The 20,218-nt window shown below is 48.3% G+C and overlaps 1 protein-coding gene across 6 annotated transcripts in view; it reads left to right on the forward strand.

The window, feature by feature from the left end:
* DNAJC4 (DnaJ heat shock protein family (Hsp40) member C4) overlaps nt 1-20,218 on the forward strand; it is a 45,021-nt gene that overhangs the window by 11,219 nt on the left and 13,584 nt on the right. For 3 of the 6 annotated variants that reach the window (XM_084823648.1, XM_084823644.1, XM_084823647.1), the window contains 2 exons: nt 7,416-7,560; nt 8,998-9,097. In XM_084823648.1, coding sequence (XP_084679774.1) covers nt 7,469-7,560; nt 8,998-9,097 — 192 coding nt within the window. In that variant the 5' untranslated portion in view covers nt 7,416-7,468. Of the gene's footprint in view, nt 1-4,467; nt 4,569-5,140; nt 5,230-7,415; nt 7,561-8,997; nt 9,098-20,218 lie in introns of those variants that run through there. The other 3 variants (XM_084823645.1, XM_084823642.1, XM_084823643.1) reach the window with 2 other exon arrangements.

The raw sequence follows: 20,218 nt of genomic DNA on the forward strand, positions 1-20,218 counted from the left end.
AAAATATCTGGAAGGCACCAGGTTGGAGACAGTTGCTCTAGAACACTTTCTAGAACATAACAGAACATTTTCTAATGCAAGCTGAACATTTTCTTGTCTAAATTACCCAATTGGAAAAATTGGGAAAAATTGGGTAACCAACTGTCTACCAGGAACCCACAACTTAAGAGCCCTTCTCCTTGAACAAGCTTTGCACAGAAGCAACACTGTGTAGGCCAGGCCCTGTGCATTTGATATTTCTGGCCAGGCAGGGAATTAAATGCAGCACACAACTGAAAGCTTAAACATTATGTGCGTGCACCAGTACATGCCCTGCAGGGTTCTACGCCTGCACATTTTTAAAAGTAGTCAAAATATTCCTTTCCCCCCACTATCTTTATTTCTGTTTTATTTTAAGCAACAATTGCTTGAGCTTCTTTGGTCTTCAGTTCCTGCATTCTGCTCAGCTGTGGATGCTCTTCCTGGGGCAGGACTAACCTGGCCTAGTTTAATAGTTGGTGCTTTCTCATAAGTGGTAGGGTTACTGTGAAAACAATGGCCTGTCGTTCGCAGCTGCTTTGTTTGCTTGTAAAAATGTAAGATGGGGTGGGGTGGGGGAGACAGAGAAACAATTCCGGCAATAAAGCTGTAGATGGATTGGTTCCCATTTGCTCCGCTGAGCCAAAGAAATGGTGAGCTTTTAAAAATGAGCTACTGCCTCTGTGCGAGCCATTCTAATTAGCATTAGTTTTGAGTAGTGTTGTAAAAGTTGCTGTAGGGATTGGGAACCTCAGGCGCAGTTCCAAACAGCTTGTGAGATGCCATTCAATTGAAATTCCTCCTTTGGGAGGTGGCAAGCAAGTTGTTCCAAATCTTTTTTGCCTTTGCCAACATGTAAGCTCATTTTCCCACTCACCCCCCATTTCCCCAATTCTCACCTTATTTGCCCTGTGCAGACAAAATCTTTAATCATGGTTTGCTTCTTTCCTTATCCATGGTTAAGTGTGATGTTCAGAGTACCTGTGATTAAGGATTAGCCACAAACCAGGATGTGAAACCATGGTTTGCATTAGCCATGGTTATGCCTTCACTATTGTGGCTTGCAGCCACAATAGTTGGCTGTGTAGCTGGCTGCAAACCAACATAAAGAATTACTAATTTTGGCACACGAGGAGAGAAGGGAGGCTCGTGCCAGAATGCTAAAGCATGGTTTAGCTTACATTTGAATAGCCTCTATGTTAGATCTTAACAGAATTGAGGCCAGAAACCATGGTTAGACCTCACCATGGTTAAGTGTTATATCTGTACTGGGCCACTTTTCCTACTAGTTATCACTTCTGAAACTGTTTAGATTGGCAAAATATATTGCAGTCTTCATTGTGTTTGCCATTGCAACAACCATGGGAAATCAGTGACTCTTAACCTTGCTTTTATAGATGGAGAAAATGGAGGGCCCAGTTAATGATCTGGGACTATCTGATGCAGCAGCTTTGCTGAAGCAAAACAGGCATGGATTTGACCGGTCACACATTTTGGCTGGCCTTGATTTGCACTTTCCAGTGCCTGCCCTCCCCAAAGGGAGGGTCTGGTTTGACATGATCCTGTGTTTACGTCCCAGGACGGGGGGTGGGTGGGGTGGGATTTTAAATAAAATTCATTTAAATAAAAAAGGCCATGATCTTATATGTGTTTAGACAGAAAAAAGTCCTACACCTGCCAGCTATGCTGGCTGAGGAACACTAGGAATTATAGGGCTTTTGTCTGTCTAAGCATACATAGAATTTCGCCCTAAATAATAAATACCACTGGCCCTTCAGGCCTAGCTCAAATCAAAGTGTAGGCGCTTGCCACCCCAAATCTTGAGCTCTCCTTTTGAGTAGAGACACCAAAGCTTGCAAAACACCTACAACCGGCCTTTTGGGGACTCTCCGCTTGGCCTCCTTTTATCTGTTTGTTTGCAGGGGTTTGTCCTGGTTAATGGTGTAGAATTGATTTAGTGGACTCTGCACCGTAATGAGCCATATGGTGTTTTTACAAACTCCGAAACAAGGACAAATAAACACCTACTGGTGCTGAGTGGGCAGAACTGTGGCAGAAAAGAGTGGTGGGGGATGGATGGGGGGATGGATGGGGGGATGGATGGGGCAGTGGGCAGTGGGGAAGCAGCTGGCCCTTCTGTTACCTCAGGGGCCATAAGAGTATTGGCTGACTGGAAATGAGCACCAAGTTGGGTGAAGGGATCAGTGTCACTAGCAAAATATTTTATCAATTACATTTAATGTAAAGTGGAAAAAGTCATCTTCCAACTGAAATCTGCTCGCAAGGCCATTTACAATAGTTGTGGGGAAGGGGAGAAATGCAAACCCCTACAAATTAAAGTGCTCTTTTATGAAATCATTAAAAACAATTTTCTTAAAATGACATCAAGGCAAGATTCAGAAATCTTCACTCATCCCTAAATACCTGGCAGAATGAAAATATCCCCTGCTGTCTGTACACTGAGACCAGGGAATCATGCATAAGGCTGTAGCTGTGGAGAGCATGCCACAACTCCAGGGCCATCCCAGAAAAGACCCTGCTCTCAGTAAATGACCACTGTACCTCCACAAAGGGAGTAACCTGGAGCAGGGCCTCACTAGTAAAGGCCCATGGTGGGCCCATAGGCAAGAAGGTGCAGATGAAAAAAGTATAATAGCATCAAGTGTGACCAAGGGGAAAAAATCCTCCAACACCCTTAACCTTCACATGGCCTGCACTATTGAATTTCTTTGTCTTTGTGTATAAGGTTCTAATAAAATAAATGCAATTCTCTCAGGCCAAATGAAAAACTCAAACCTTTGTGTGCAGTTTTCCTGTGGAACTCCATGGCACATGATGCTGCTTCCATGAATTAAAATGTATCAAGATTTCAAGAGGGATTAGACCGCTCTCTGAGAAGTCCCAATGTTAAACAGTGGTGAACAATTTTGGAAGCTTCAGGGCTTTAAGTTTCAACCTTAACAGTTAGGGATTCAGCCCGTGAGACCATCATGAGGTACTAGATTATTTCACATCTGCCCAGGAACCTTCTACTGTGCTTAATCTTAACTACAGTTTGCTGAAAAAGCCAGCTTCATAATCCGTGGCTTGTTTCAAACAAACTGTCGTTTAAGTTAACCACAGTTTGTTTGGTTTCCTTAAAAAATGGAAGCGAAAGCTTCTGATCTTGTGGCCATGCTAGAGGATGAGAGGGAGGAAGAGTGCGAAGTGGGGGGATGAATGAGGCTAGTCTCATTCCCATCACAAGAAACCATAGTTCGTTGTGATGTCTGAATATAGTCTAGCCTACCTTGCAGGGTTGGTGCAAGGACAAAATGGAGCAGAGGTAGGACCATATATGCTGCCCTGGGCTCCTAGGAGAAAAATGTAATTAATAAATTAATAGGAAAAGGATTGTAAAGCACTCTGCACACAGAAATGATTTTAATAATATTAATTAACCTTGCATGGTGGGGGTGGGGGCGGGGGCTTTGAGCTTAGGGCCTCAAAGCAACTTGCTAAAAATAAACTGACAGCAGCATCCCAGCAGTCGGCTGTTACCCTTTTCTCTAAGGGCAGTTTGCTTAAGCAAGGAAATGCAACTCGTTTAGCAAAAACTTTTCCCTTTAACCTAAACCTTTGCCTGTAACCTTCCCCCACCCATCCTCTCATCCTACATAGGGGAAGGGGAGAAGATGACGCCTGCAAGCTGGCATCCCAGGGACACAATGTTCTGCCATTCCCTGTGATATTTTGTTTTCCCCTCCTCATCCCAGGCCTTTCCACTTCTCTGTCATGTTATTATATTTTTAACTTCAGAAAGACCCCATGATACAGCTCCTCTTTTGGTGCTAAACGGCAGGAAGATGACAGCAACACATAAGCCCCCCCTTTTTTTTGACAGGCCTGCCTTGTTCTCCTGTTCGCTCTAGCACTGCAGCCGCTGAGGGCCAGCCATGCATGAATTTTGGGGCAGCTTGCTGATTTTGAACTCCTCGTCCTGCCAGCTCCAGGAAGGTTGGGGCAGCCAGTGGGGCTTGGCTCCGGCGGAGATGGCGGGACATCCTCTCGCAAGAAAGGGCAAGGCAGACACATCCGTGGTTGACAGAGAAGGGCGTCACGGGGTGGCTGCCGTAGCAACAAACAAACCGACTGGCAGGGATGCAGATGGAAGACTGCATCCTTGATCATTCCGGGCCCTAGGTTAAGGTAGCGCCCAACAGGCACTGGCCACTTGTTTGCTCCAGGCACTTCAAGGTCAGCATGTGAGACAGCCATGTTCTCCTGAGGTTCGCTGTGGTCCTGACAAATGTGTGTCTATATGAAGCGTGCTATCGCGACTGGCACTGAATGAGCCCTGGCAGCACTCGTGGGCAGCTAGCAGACCCTGCGCCAAATCAAGCACATCAAAGGCAACACTTCGGCCAGCTCTACCTTCTGCCTGGCATGCTGGGTTTTTTTTCCTATGAGTGGAGAATGGTGGAGCATTCAAACGTAAGGTCTTGTGGCCAACGCCAGAACTTGGCAACACTGGGCAGGGCCCATGCCTTTTGACCGTCCCACAAACCAAGGTTTGTTGCTGCCATCTTGACAGACAATCTCTCGCCTCTAACTCCGGCCAGAGGCAGTGTGGTGCAGTGGTTAAGAGTGTCGGGGTAGAACTGGAGAGCCCCCGGTTCAAATCCCCACTCAGCCTTGAAGTTCACTGGGTGCCCTTGGGTAGTCACTCTCAGCCTAACCTACATCACAGGGTTGTTGTGAGGATAAAGTGGGTGGCGGGGAGAGAACCATGCATACTGCTGTGAGCTCCTTGGAGGAAAGGGCAGGGCAAGATAAAAGTGCAACAAATAGCAATAATAATGATGATATTAAACCAGGTTAGAAGCTAATAGAGTGTACACGGCTTCCCTTTGTTGGCCCAAAGGCGTCTGGGGAAATTGTCTCAGTACATTTCCTCCTCTGGCTGTGCCACTGCTTGCTAGACCAGATCCTTAGACCAGATTGGGCTATTTGTCCATCTAGCCCAGAACTGCCTGCCCTGACTGGCAGTGGCTCTCCAGGGAGAGGCCAGATTGAACCTGGGACCTCATGCATGCACCACTTGTCCTCTGCCACTAAACTGTGATCCCTTCCCTCCCCTTAGGTCAGGTTGCCTGAGGGCCTCCCCCCCACCCCATCCAAAGCTGAACCCAACTCTGTGTGCCCTCCCTTCCTCCACATGCAGCCGGAAGTGTAAGTACAACACAGAGGCTTTACCCCCTTGGGGTACGCTCATCGTATAAACTGGACTCTGTGCTTATTTTATTATTATTTTTGCTTCTAGGTTGTCCTTGGGGTTTTCTACACGAGGCATTTATCGTGTGCTCCTCATTCCCTACTCATGGTTGTTTACAGGTTCTTTAGACAATGCAGTGACCCTCCAGTTTTGTTTCTGTGCATAATCAGCACTTTGGGCGAGTTTTTTAGAGCAGGGAAAATGTGGCATTTAATTGTGGAAGCAAAAGAGAGTGCAGTTTCCTCTTGTGTATTTGTGCTATTCTGCTCTACCATGGTGCCAGCTAGAGGTTATGTAGCAGACAAGCAGGAAAAGAAACACTCCTCGTATCGCACTCAGATCTCAGTTCTGTGACGAAACCGAAAGTAGATTAGCAGCTATTAGCAGCCTTGTGTAAAAAGCTCCTTCTCCAGAGCACCATCACTCTAGGCTAGCCTTCTCCCAACCAGCTCCCTCCAGATGTTTTGGCCTACAACTCCCATAATCCCTTACCATTGGCCATGTTGGCTGGAGCTGATGGGAGTAGTAGGCTAAAACATCTGGAAAACCACAAGTTGCCCACCCCGCCTCAGCATCTCTACAGCGAAAGCCCTGTATACTTTGGAATGGAAAACAGGGTGGGGAAACAAGTGTGTCTTTTTAGACTGGAAGTGTGGTAGGGCTGTGCTGGGATTGCACCCCTTCAGCCTTGTCAAAAGCAAGACAGGGCAGTGCTGCTGCCAGTCAGCAATTGATTTGAGGGCCTTCATCTGTGGGAGCCAGCGGGGTGGCACTGCAAGCCTTCCTCATCCTTCCAGGATCTACTGAGCTCGGGCCAGGAACTCAAAATGTTTGTGTTATTCTTGGCTGCCTTTGGTTTTGTCAGCTTAGTGTCTCTCTGGCATTGCTGCTGCATCAACAGTGGATACTTTACAAAGCCCTCCTCTTGTTCCATCAGCCAGAGACAGCCAATGGAAAACTCGGGTAGAATTTGGCCCTTGCAGTACTGTGAACCGAAGGCAAATGGCATTTTCTTCCATCCTGTATAGACCCACTTTTCCTTGAAGGAACTCTGGGCAACATATACAGGGTTCCCACCCACCTCCCATTTTGTCCTGATAATGACATTGACCTGGTTCATGCAACACAACAAGCCAAAGCATGGGTTAACTATGGGTTGAGTGTGGGCTGTTGTTGAACCATGGGTTGTTGTGTTATGTTAACCGAAATGTACTAACAAACCATGGTTTGTTAGCCATGAACAACCCACAGTTCACAACCAAACAAACCGTGGGTTCTCTTCATGGGTTGTTTGTGGTTAAGAAACCATAGTTTGTTAGCGCAGCTGGGTTCACACAACATAACAAGCCACGATTCAACAACCACCCATGGTTCAATGACCACTCACACTGAACCCGTACTCTGGCTTGTCGTGTTGTGTGAACCCAGCCACTGTGAGGGAAGTTAGGCTTAGAGATGGTGAATGAGCCAAGAAGACCTACCCTGTGAAACTTCGTGTCTGTGTGGGGATTTGAACCCAGGACTCCCTGTCTGACCTACCCCATCCCCCAAACAACAGTGCAGCTCATTTGTTAAGAGCTTCTGTAGTGGCTATTCATAAATGAGGGCCTCCTTCTTCTGTAGTTCACGCAGGCACTCTTGAGTGGTGAAGCAGGGGTGTGTGGGAGCCAACTTGCGATAGTATTACTACTACTACTACTAGTATTATTATTTCTGCCCTTTCTCCAAGAAAAGCTGTACATAGTTCTCCACTCCCCCTTTTATCCCCACAACAGCCTTGTGAGGTAGGTTAGACTGAGAATGAGTGGTTGGCCCAAGGTCACCCAGTGAGCTTCATGGCTGAATAGGGATTTGAACTCAAATCTCGGTGGTCCTAGTCTCGTGCTAGGTTATAGTGGCTCTTGATGCAAACTGCCAAGTCCCCAGTTCAAATCTCGCCTCAGCCACAAAACTCTCTAGGTGGCCTTAGCCAAGCCTCACCTTCCTCACCTAGAACATGGTGGATATTAATAATACTGTCTTCCCGTACAGGGATACTGAGGGGGTTACTGAAGTAATGTGTATAAAGTGCTGTGAACGGAAGTGAGACTTCTCCATATTACCGGTTTAAATCCCAATGGCTTCCCCCCTTTCTCTTTTGTAGGTCCGTGTCTTCTTCCTAGGACCAGGGTGCGGTGCTCCTCCAGAGGTCTGAATATGACCTTTGCCATTCCCTGCTTCCTCTGCCGTTGCTGCCAGCGATGCCAAAGTGCCAGGCACCGGGCATTTTCTACAACCCTCTACAGCTGGTGAGTACTCTCTTCTCATAGCTCATTCAGGAAAACCAGGAACCATGTGGTCTTAGCCTGAGACTTGAGCATGTTCTTGATCTTCAGACCCCTATTCTGGCACAGAAAAGGGGTGGAGGTGTGTGCAAGATCACCCCTTAATGCTTGGCAGCAGAACAAAAACCTCTGGATTGGCTGGGCCTGGTATAAATACTGGGAACTGGTCCTTTGCTCCTTCAAATCCATCAACTGACTTCTAGGACACTGTGTTAGCAAATGCTGGATTTAGATATGGGCACCCACAGCCACTGCCAGTCCCCAACACAGGCAATTGCTCCATTCCATTTCTCCAGTGTATTAAACCTCCCATCCTTGGCTGTCCTCAGTGGCAAAAGAATGGCAAAGCATAACGCCACCTATTCCCTGGGGTCGCACCTGTTTAAACCTTTAAAAACATTATTTATTCTGGCTAAATTGTCAAGATTCATTCCCAAAACAAAAGGGAACTGCATGAGAGGATGGAAGAGGGAGGGAAAAAATATCCATCCCCTTCCATTGGCAGTTTGCCCCGTTCTGAGTCTTCCTGATAACAGAGAGACACTTTGGTTGGCAGGTTTTAGGAGATACTATACACACAGCTGGTGGATGTTATACATGTTCTTTTCAGCCCTGTCTTCCTGAGTTTCTAACAAATCTCCTGTTCTTTTATTTTCTCTCTCACACACCACACACACACACACATGGAGAGAGAGAAACGTGCCTTCTAGCACATAGTTTGCCCAGCATTCTATGTTATTATTCTTGAATCTTGTATACCATGAGAGGGGGATGAAAGAACCACAGATGTCAATTCCTAGTGCCATCCTTGGCCCATTTGCTTCTTGGAGCATCCTTTTAGGTCATCTTTTCTGTTTTGCAAAATGGTCTACATAGATATTATTCCATCAGAATGGAACACAGGAATCACTTTGCTGGATCCAGCCAAAGATCTGTCTGGCTCTGCGTTCCTGTTTCTAACAGTGGGCAGCCAGGTGCCTGTGGGAAGCTCACAAGCAGGTCATATTGCCTTCCCCTGTTGATGATGCCATGCATCTGCTGCTCAGAGGTAGACTGCCTCTCTTCATGGAGTTTTGCAATATATCATGTTTTATCCTGTCCGTATCCCTGTGGAGAAACACACTGCTGCCAGATGTGGAGATAGCCTCTGGCTTAGAAGGCTCGTTGTTCTTTTTTTAAATGTGCATGAGCGTTCTTTAATCCAGCCTTCCCCAAACTGGTGACTTCCAGAGAATTTGGACTATAGCTCCCATAATTCCTGGCCATGCTTGGGGCTGATGGATGCTGAAGCCCAAATGATCTGGAGGGCACCAGGTTCGGGAGGGCTGGGCTACAAGGTCCCCTCCAACGTTATGCTTCTGTGTCGTCAGAGTAACAGCAGTTGTGCCGTCCTCGTCATAGGTTGCCAGCCAGGAGCAGCAGCTACTATGACCTGTTGGGGATCAAGCCAGATGCAACCCTGGAGGAGATCAAGCAGGCCTTCTTCAGCAAGTCAAAGAAGGTACCTTAGAAAGTGTGTGTATGAAAGCACTGTTTGGGTCAGACCACTCGCTGGAGGAAATGGCTGTCTCTGGAGCTGACAAAGGGAGCAAGGGCAAGGGGGGGCTGAATGTCTAGCGAGGCTGCTGAGGAAGGAAGGCTTGTTCACAGCTGCTTTTTGATGGGTCACGGGCAAACTGGAATCCAGTCGTCATAAAAACAAACAATTTGAGGCCGCAGCAGTTCAAACCAAATCCCAAACAGCAGATTAAAGGAAGACAGGCCTGGCAAATGATACTCAAGGGCTAAGACGTGATGAAACAAAACTGTTTTCAGTAATCGTGTAAATCAGGTGGGCAACTTGTGGCCCTCCAGATGTTTTAGTCTGCAACTTGTTTGGTCCCTCACCATTGGCTCTGCTGGCTGGGGCTGATGGGAGCTGTAGGTCAAAACATCTGGCAGGCCGCAAGTTCCCCACCCCTGGTCTAAATGTTAAATGTGAAGAGGCACAATATGTCTTCCAGGGTAAGGAATTCCACAGTCTCCGTTCCACCACTGAAAAGGCCCTGTCATGGGTACCCACCCATCTAATCTTGCATAAGAGCAGGACCATGAGCAGAGTGCCAGCGTCCGATCTTACATGGTGGGCAGGGTCCTCTGGGAGCAGACATTCCTTAATGTAACGTGGCCCCAAGCCATCTTAGTGTTTGAAAGGATAAAAAACCAGCACTTTAAATTGAGGCCCAAAACAGATAGGCAGCCAATGCAAGACTGGAGTAATTCGGTGCACTTTCTGCATCTGGTTGCCACACTCTGAACCAATTTAATTTCCAGATAGAATGTCAAAACCAGCAGGTGAAAAGATGAAAGATATAAAAGTTGCAGTAAGAGGTCATAAAAAGATCTTGTATGCCATTAAAAGCCTGAGGGAGCTGCCTAACACTCACAGGAGAACTGAGCTGATGCCAGGTGGATGTGCTTGAGGAGACAGTTCCCTACATTTGGGCAGCACCGCAGAAAAGGCCTTCTGTGTAGCAGCCACTCACCACTTCCTCACTCCAACCCATGTCCCCTTTCCTCCCATCACTGCAGGATGCAATCCAAAGTCTTGAATCCTGCACCTGGGAGATGGGGGCAATTTAGAGCAGAAGTACTACAGGTGTAGGAAGGGTTCATGAGATCAGTATGGCACATAAGTTCACAAGATGCTAGTCCACAATATTTTTTAACCAGCCAGCATACGCTCACCCAGGAAACAACTTTGGTTAAAGCCCCACCTCTGGCTTGGTCTCCTAAAGCAGCGGTGCAGAACCTCAGGTTCAGGGGCCAAATCCAGCCCTCCTAGGGTCCCAGTCTGGCCCTTTGGTGTTCCCCAAAAGGCTGCGTCCCTTTCCCCCCCCAACCACTGATGGTTTGGTGGTTTCCCATCTTTTTGCAGTTTTTCCCTCATTCTGAAAGGTTGTGTTGCCTTTTCTAAGGCTTAGTTCCTGGCAGCAAGGGCTTTAAGTGGAAATATGCTGGTATTTTTTGCATTTTGGCCCTGGCTGTTTTGCCTTCGGAATGGGCCCCCCAAGAGTTTTGCTGAAATGGAATTCGGCCCTTCGGCTGAAAGACGTTCTGCATCTCTGTCCTATTGGCACTTTTCACTTGCCCCAGGCAACAAGGCCAGTGGCTGTTTGACAAACCTGCATTGGGTCTACACAGATTTCTGTGTACAGGTGAGACAGTGTGAGTCTGGGGCCGGATTGCTGCAGCCTCTCCCGTAGCTAAAATGCCAGTGCAAATGAAGGGCTCGATCCAGCAGGAAGTTCACCTGCCCAAGCGCACACCCAAGTGTCAACAGTCCCACCCTCCTCCCAGGCTCTAACTTTAACCAAACAGAACTGAGTGACTCAGGGAATAATGTCAGGAAACACAGCAGAGTGTCTTGGATGGGCAGAGAATCATAGAATCATAGGATAGTAGGGTTGGAAGGGGCCTACAAGGCCATCGAGTCCAGCCCCCTGCTCAGTGCAGGAATCCAAGTCAGAGCATCCCCTACAGGTGGCTGTCCAGCCTCGTCTTGAATGCCTCCAGTGTGGGAGAGCCCATTGCCTCCCTAGGGAATGGGCTCCATTGTCGTATTGCTCTGACAGTCAGGAAGTTTTTCCTGATGTTCAGCCGGAATCTGGCTTCCTGTCACTTGAGCCCATTATTCCGTGTCCTGCACTCTGGATGATCGAGAAGAGATCCTCTGTGACAACCTTTCAAGTACTTGGAGAGCAAGGAACATTTGGGTATGTTGTAAAAAGAGACATATTAAAACCTCACTAAACCTTCCTTTGCATCCTGGAGCATGCGGTGTCCTGTATTTTTCTCTCCTCTCCCTTTCTTCCAGAAGAGGGCAGCGTTGAGCCAAAAGAGTGCTGGATGGACTTCCCTAAGGAAAACCAGTGTGTTTCGCAGGAGTGTGTTCAGTTGAATCCCCCTGTGGTTTTAGGGTGCTTCCAGATGAGGCCTTTATTAGGCAATTGTCCTGCCTCAGACACAGAATTCTACATGAAGTTCAGACGTCGTCGTCTTCCATTTGTAACCCTCCCGTGTCTTCCCAACGCTTCTTCTGTCTTTTTTCTTAACAAAAACAGTCCGTTAGGGAGGGAAACATGGGATATCTGCACAGTGCCTTTTGACTGATAGCAACAGAGGTGCATCCAGACAGAGGGATCCTGGCGCTAATAATTAGAAGGCATTGTGCAGCTATTGCATCTTTCTTAACAGATTTTCTCAGGTAGGAAAAAAGATGGAAGAAGCAGCGGGAAAACACAGGAGGGTTACATGTGGAAGACCATGATGTCTGGACCCCATAAAATTCTCTGAATGAGGCAGGAGGATGGTGCCATAAAAGCCTCACCCATAGAATTTAGAGTGTGTGCATGTGAACGTGAGTGAGAGGAAGAAAGAAACTTCACAGTTCATGGTAAGGCATGAATCCTGGCTTATTCAGCCATGTTGCACATGAGTAATCTGCTGGTTCTCACAGCCTGTTCGCTCCACCTTTTGTGACACGGGGTAAACAAACCAGGAAGCTGCAGTTAAGCATAGCTTTCCATTATGTCTGAACCCAGAACTGTGGTTAATTGCTCCCCAACAAGCCAGGATTCATAAGCCAATTTAAAGCCAAGCTTCTAATCGTGACTTGCTTGGGAGCAATTAACCATGATCCCTGGTTTGGTCATAACAATGCTTAATCGTGGCTTCTTTGTTTGGTGACCTGCTCCAGTGAAATAAGGAGCAAATGGACTATTTGCACTAGCATGCTGCTTGTGCACATCATGGTTTAATAAGCCAGGATTCATGGCTTGCCATGATTTGTGAATGGAGCCAGAGAGGAAGAGAACCTTTGATTAATAACAAACAGTCATTCATGCTTTCAGCACAAAGGTGACCTAGAACCATCTCTACCATATAGCAGCCAAAGTTGCTGCTTAGGGCAGACCTCAAGGGGTGCCCACCATGCTGGAAACAGTCTGGGACTGGCAGCCTGCTTTGAGTATGTCCAGCTAAAACAAGAACACACTCCAGCAGAGTTTTCTATGTGTGCGGGCATACTTTCAGTACGTGTAGTTAGTGTGGTTTTGCCAGAAGCATTTAGGGTGCCCCAGACTTTCCCCTCTGGAGCAGAACCTGAAGGTGCTTGGCAAGTGACTGACGGGTGCGTTTGCACATCCTCCTGTGTCCCAGGTGAAGTGGCCCCCTGGGTATTTCTCACAGCCTGTGCAGGCGCCACGGAGGAGGGAGCAGAACCCCCTTAATGCCGGGGGAGGTACTCAGACGCTTTAGATGTGGTTGCGAGAGTTTTTGCATGCTGGTTCATAATCCCCCTTGGTTGTTGCTTTAACTTCTAGTGTGGATGAGCTGGGAATGGTTGCATCTCCTGTGATGGGTTTGTTTGGTTTCAGGGCAAGTGGTGTGTAGGAAGGCGGAGGCTACTGGATTACTGGGGCAAAGTGTTTTAAGCCTCCCCTTCTTAGAACTAAGCCTGTTAAGGTAGTACAGTTGGTTATCTTCTTTGTTGTGCCACAGAAACCTACACAAGGCAGAGAACTGCTTTTTCAGGCATGGTGTAATTCTTAATACCCACAACCACACACTGTGCAAATACAGAACTTAGTTAAGGGAACCAAATACCAGAAATCTCAGCCTTAATTTAATTTTTTAAAATAAAGGTTTCTAGAGCTTATGATTGCCAAAGACGTTGGGGCAATGTCTGGTTTCCAGGGCTTCCAGAGTAGTTACAAGTGGGATTGGGAATTAGTTTTTATGCCCCACATAATACTCTGCCTTTCACCTCTCTGGATCAAATCTCTCTCCCTTTGCCTCCCAGCCCCAAATGCTAGGAAATGTGCAAAAAATCTGGTGGTTGTATATTATCCATTCTAAATGGATTATATTGTGCAAGTTAAGAACATAAGAAGAGTTGTGCTGGATCAGACCAAGGATCCACCTAGAGCAGCATTCTTTTCACACTGTGGCCAACCAGCTACCCCAATGGGAAGCCTACAAGTAGGACATGAGTGCAATAACACCCTCTAGGCATGTTCGCCAGCAACTGGTGTACACAGGCATACCGCCTCTGGTACTGGAGGTAGCACATATCCGTCAGGACTAGTAGCCATCGATAATCTTCTCCTCCATGAATTTATCCAATCCCCTTTTAAAGCCATCCACATTGGTGGCCATCACTACCTCGTATGGAAGTGAATTCCTGTGCAGAAGTCCTTTTATCTGTCCTGAATCTCCCACCAGTCAGCTTCATGGGATGGCCCCGGGTTTCCAGTGTATGAGAGAGGGAGAAAAGTTAATTGCTTACATGTACAATGTTAAGAATTGTAGAGTGCCAGATTTGGGCTCCCTCCATCTAGATTGTTTTGCCTGGTGGGTGGGGAGAAGAGATGCAGGGCACGTAGCTATGCAGTAGCAGTTCCTGCAGCACTTCCAGTTTTGTTTTTGTTCAGCCATTACAGAAACTGGTGCATCCAACAGAAGCCCAGGGCCAAGGGCGTTCTAGGGATACTCACACCGTCTGCATGCAGCTGTTTTGGTCCCTCCGCCTCTGCAGGAAGCAACACCCCGGACCTCAGCCCATTCTTCTCCCCCTACTCCCTCTGCAAAGCGGCACTGAGGCCCCAGTATTTAAGTGATCGCTTCCAAGTAGCCCTTGGCCCTCCTGGCTTGCCGTGAAGGGGATGCTCTTAGCTTCTGGAAGAGGTCAGGACCCCAGTAGCAATATAGGGAACGGGAGAGGCTGATGCTATTTCAGGACTAAGCTCTTGTACCAGTAAGGAAGAGGGCGTCAAGCCCAGCTCTGGTCAAGGCAGGGGTGTGACAAGTCAGAGATGGAGGTGACTTATTTTGTGTTGGAATCTGAGGATGGGGGGATCTCTTGTATTGTTGGTCCTGGTCTAGTGATTTGCCCTTCTTTTAACTGGGCTCATTTTGCACATCCTGCCCCATCCTTTAAACCAGAGTCCTCCAACCCCACCTCTGAGTTAAGAATGACCTGCCCTCAGAGGAACGTTACTACCTCTGATGCTTCTTCCCGATCTGGACGTGCCTCCTGGGTTGGAAGGAAGTGAGCCCAGATCAAGTGACCATGTCTGGGCAGTCCTGCTGTCTCTCTCCAGGAAGCATGAGTCTTCATTCAAACATTCCATGAGCAAAAACACAACAGAAAACGACCCGCCCTCAATGGGGGCTGTTTTGAGCAGTGAATCATGCAGAGATGCACCAGACAGGCTCCTCAGCGGGTGGGTGATATGGAATTCACAGGAGCTTTTAATTTCTTTCATTTCTTTCTGGTTGAGAGCCACAGCATGTATGTAAGGATAAAATGAAGAGGAGGGGGACCATGTAAACTGCCTTGGGTTCCTTGCAAGAAGAAGGAAGGTGGGATATAAATGTAATAATTAATAAATAAACAATCGGGCACCAGAAAATTTCCACCTTGTTTCCATGGGCTAACAAGGTGAAGCACAGCTATTAACACTCCCTGTTCTCCACTCTGTACAGTCTCCCTTTCCTAGACTCCCTTCCAGGGGAACCCCTGCCCTCATTCCATTGCATTCCACAGCCCCCAAACGTGGCCGCTGCTTATTAGGGGAGGGTTGTCTGCTGCTGGCCAGCTCCTTCCTGAACCCGTCCCCAGCCTTAGCTGTGTTGGACAATTGCCCAGGCATCTTAGCCTTGGAAATCTTTTTATCGTTTTGTCCAGCTGGCTGGAAGAGCCACATCATCCCCGCCAATATGGAGCACCTTTGCTTGCCTCTCCAACACGCGTGGGAAAGTAACCAGGCTGAAGTGAGAGGCGATGTTGAAATGCCCGCCTAGCTAGCAGCATGCCTGACCAATCTTTAACCAAGGCCCTTTCCCTCTTTCTTTTTTTCTTTAGCTACCTCATCCCCAGTAGATTTTTAACATGAGGTTATCCATTAGGGGCACACTCTTCTTCCTTAGCCAGCTCCCCTCCCACCCCCACTCCCAATTCTCTCCTCCATCATCCTGCAGTGGCTCCTGCACAGCACGTGTTGGGAGGGCGAGCCAGGCCAGCAGGAGAGACGATGCTGGAAAGTGATCAGGACAGACCAAATATTGTACAATTGGGGGCATTCCAGGCACTGTTGCAAAAGCTTCAGAGCTGGCTTGATGCAAGGGACAGGCTCCTCTGGCTTGGGAAACTGCATCTTCTGTATTCGTAACATCTCCCCCCACCCCAGATTTGTAATATAGCCCCCACAAAAATCATCCGTTTATCAGGCTGAGGGATCTTTTCCTCTTGCATAATGTTTGTGAACGTGCCCCTAGGTAGAAACAGTGATATTTTGTTTGGTTTGGATGATTTGCAGTAGAAGTGACAGAGGATTCTCCATGTAGGATCCAGAAGGAGAAATTTGTTAATTCCAAGACATCAGAAGAGACTCGCTATCTCTCCATGAGGGCTGGTGCGGTGCAATAGTTAGAGTGTTGGACTGGGGCTCTGGAGACTTGGGTTCTAGTCCACTCAGCTATGAAGTTCACTGGGTGACTTTGGGCCAGTCGCTGACTCTCAGCCTATCTTACCTCACAGGGTTGTTGTAAGGATAAAATGGAGAGTAGGGGGTTTGTGTAGGGCTCCTTGGAGGAAAGGTGGGATATAAGTGTAAGAAATACCTAGGGCTCAACCAGCAAAAAAGAAAAGGCAGTGGCTTCTGGGTCCTGAACAGCCAGCAAATTCAGATTCTGCCAAGCTCCATACAGGCTCCATCCTTGATCTGAAGCTGAATGCTGTGACCCCTATAATATATATGATGCAATTTAATCACATTTGCACAATGTCTTTTATTTTCCATAATTTATTCTGGTTTTGCCAGTGTCAAAGGGACAGTCAAAAGCACCACCACTGACCACAGCAATGACCACCCCTCTGGCTTTTGAGTCTTTCTTCCTTCAGGCATTGGCCAAACACTTTCAAACGTCTTTGCCACCCTAAGGCCTAGAAACTTAATTTTCTTAAAATGAAAATGGAAAAGTTTGTGAAGCCGTTTTCCACACCCAGCGCTGCACTCTGTGTAGAATTGCGGCACACACAGCCCTAGTTCTAGGGGAGGACATGAAATAAGAATCCAGTTGAGAGTACAGAGAACAAACATAGTGATAAACAGCACAGCATTCTGGTGCCTGCCGTCTTTGGAAAAGGACCTGCGTGGGGGTTGGTTAGGGAGTGGTTGTGCTCTAGCCTTCTGTGTACAGTGTGGCATGGCCTGCAGCAAAGGAGGGAGGTAAGGCGTGAATTGGACTCACAGTCCTTGGTATGATGCCCTTTTGGTTACCCAACATGGGAAACCTCTCCAGGCCTGGGGGGAAGCAGGAACCTTTCTCTGAAGGAGTTAAAGCCAGCTAAGCTGTGCGTGCACAAGTTCTCTCCCCGCGTGCCAGGCTTCCTGTTAGCATCGGCCAAATTGTCAGTGTTTGCTCTCCAGCGCCATTCCCCAAAACCACAACTTGCAAGGTAAATACAGAGAAAGCCCATGCCTGGGGGCTGACCAGGAACTTCTCGAGTGCCATGTGGGGACAAAACAAAACGTCACCTAGTCATCCGGGTTGGGTTGTAGGGAGGAACCCTGAAAAGCAAGGAGGGACTTGCAGTGACAGAGTGGTAAATTCTAAACTGCAGGTGCTCATAGTGATGTCCCCATAGTCATGCCCCAAGGGAGAGTCCCAACATGCAGGTGGCTGCGTTGATCCATGTTAACAAACGGGAAACGGGTTCTAGCAGTGGAGTAGGTCTTTTGTAAAGCTGATAGGTCTGAATTGCCCATTCAAGACCAAGCCACCTCAAAATACTTCGCATTGCAATGGGGAAAAGTATATTGTTCTTGGGAAAATCAGTTTCCCCCCAGCTGCTATGAAGATTGCAGCCAAACTCAGAGGGAACAGGGAATTCTGCCCTGGGTGGCAAATGACGTCGGTGCCCCTGCTAATAAAACAGCGCCAGTGCTACACCCCCGCGAGCCCTGGCTCTGCGGCGCCAGTGCTGCACATTGCCCAGAGATCTGCCACTAGATCTTTCTCCTCACCCCTGCTCTGTTCAAGACTGTTAGAACAGCCCTGCGCAAGCAGCCAAGATGGACGCAACCAACATGGCAACCTGTCAGCGGTTCTCTGTAGAACTGCTCTGTTCGCTCCCTTCCTACAAGCCCTGTAGTGTTCGCTCCTACACTACACCACTAGTTCCTTAAAGCTGGGATGCTGCTGCCTTCAACAACCGGTAGCAAAACCTTGGCCTGGGGCCCTTTGTACTAAAGACATGATCTCCATTGCCTTCACACCCGTGCACCATGCCACAATTCCAGCTTCTGTGCCGCTGCTCCCTTGTGTTGGTCCCAGAGTGCTCAGACCCCAGTATGAGGAACCAGCTACCCATGGAACCTTGCAGTCCGCAGCTGGGAGAAGGAAGGTCGTGACCATTTGAGAAACGAGCGCCCCCCTTCTAACGTTCACAAGCAGATCTGAGGTGAGCCGGGTATCGCTCATCTCCAGTCCAGGCAGGCTTGCTGCTGCTCTCCCAGCCCCAAGGGCCTAGTGACATACCTTGGTGGGGAAAGAGATGAGTGGCCGCGGGCACTCCAGAGGCCCTGGTGGAACACGTCTGCACACCAGGGATGAAATTGGGAGTGTGAGTCGCATCATCCCAGGTGGGAAGATTTCTGGTTGGGGATGATGGGACCGATAGCCCCAATTCCATCTGTCGCATAGAGATATGCTCTGCCGGAGCCTTGGAAGAACCTGCAGTTATCACCACTGCCATCTCCGCTTTCCCTGGCCCCAAATTAAGCTGTTTTTTCCAGCTGGGGCAGGGAGAGGCAGCGGTGGCAGGCGCTTCAAGCCGCCCACAAGCCCCTTGTGAGCTGTCAAACTGGGCGCTCGCAAATGGCTTGAGCTTTTCGGGAGCACGCAACTCTTTCACTCGGGGCGCTTATGCATCCTGAACAGCACTGAGCCTAGTGAGGATTGTGTGGTCTCAAGGGAATCAACAGAAACGTGCAGGATTAGCCCCTGTGACTGGTAGGCTCGGCCTTCCACTCTTGCCTGGTCAATAGAGCAGTCCCTTCTGCCTCTTGCATTTCAGGCCGCAGCTCCCAGCTCCAGCCACTGACCTCCGGGCCCTTGATCATATCCTGCAGGTCTAGATTCAGGACCTCGCCCTGTTGATAACAGTCCAAAGGGGGCCCGGTCCCGGCAAGGCTCCTTGGGCGCTCACAGTCCACCTTGTGCCAGGCCAGCCTGCCTCTGGCTGCTTGATCCCCTGGTTGGGTGGGGTGGCGGTTCTCTCAGGTTGTGCAAACTGGTCTCAGTGGATTAGCCATGACCAGGGGCAGCTTGGGAGAGCGTTCGGAGCGGAGATGGGAGGCCCCCAGCCCTGGGAGCAGAGACACGTTTTGGGAACTCGTGGCCTTGTCCCAGGCTTTTCCAGGAGGGGGGAGGGGGGAATCTGGGTCACAGTTGGGGCCTTCGTGAGCTCTGCACATTCCTGCCTCTGAGCTCTCCCTTCCCTCTTGCTTTCCCAGCTGCCCTAGCATTTTTAAGGAGCGGAGAATAATGTCCGTCTGTGCGTGTTTGACCCGCTGCTTTAAAACAATCGCCTCCCCCTCTGGCCTTTTTGTTTTCTTGCGTCAAATCGCTTAATTAACCATTAGGGAGGATGTATTGGCTTGTCAGGCACAGGGATGTTCAGTTAAACAGGGGTGTTTAGTTTCATTTAGTTTTTTAGCTGAGGGGAGGCAAGGGATCTCATCTTCTTAACTCTTCAGCATTCTGACAAACGTATTAACCTGGCAGGCGTACTGCCAGTGGGGCTGAAATTAGCAAGGTGTTTCTGGGTTTTTCCCCCTTCCCCCTCTAAGGGAAAAATGTGCAAGCAGCCTCAAATTTACACAGCCCCCTTATCGTTCCAGAACATCTTTTTGTCAGCCACTGTGGCCTCTGCTAAGCAATGCCAGCTTTGCTCAGAGAGGAGATTTATAGGGGTGCTTGCTGTTGAGCGTTCAGTGTTCTGCAGTTGCTATTCCTTCCCCACCCCTCTGTTCAGCCGTTGAGGGCACGTGCTGTGTGTTTTGGAACCAAGGCAAATGGGATTGATTTTTGCAGCCACTGTGTGTGTGTGTGTCAATTACTTCTTGATAAAAATAAATAGATGCTTTAAAAAAAACACGGTTACGGAATACATTTTGCAAAAGCGGAGTTTCTAGTGTAGGGCACACTGCCCCAACATTTCACTTTGAGGAAAGACTGCAATCTTTGGGTCTCCTTTAGTTCAGAAAAAAGTCCATAGGAGGCAGTGAGGAACGTGATAGAGGTTCCTGAAGTTATTCATGGCGCAGACAAAGTGGAGAGGAGGAAATTGTTCTCCCTCTGTCCTAATACTAGAACTCAGAGTCATGCAATAAAATTGATGGGCAGCAGATTCGAGACCAACGAAGAGAAGCAGTTCTTCACATAACATGTAACTAACGTATCTATTTATTTATTTCAAAGCAGCAGTTCTCAAACAGACCACTTGAAAATCCCTGGGAGTCTCAGTGAACTGTTTAATAAACTTTGTTTTTGGCTCTACTGATCAAAGCACATA

This window comes from Heloderma suspectum, chromosome 17 (genome assembly GCF_057233095.1).
Source record: "Heloderma suspectum isolate Gila_16-S chromosome 17, 16-S_ref, whole genome shotgun sequence".
Lineage (NCBI taxonomy): Eukaryota > Metazoa > Chordata > Lepidosauria > Squamata > Helodermatidae > Heloderma > Heloderma suspectum.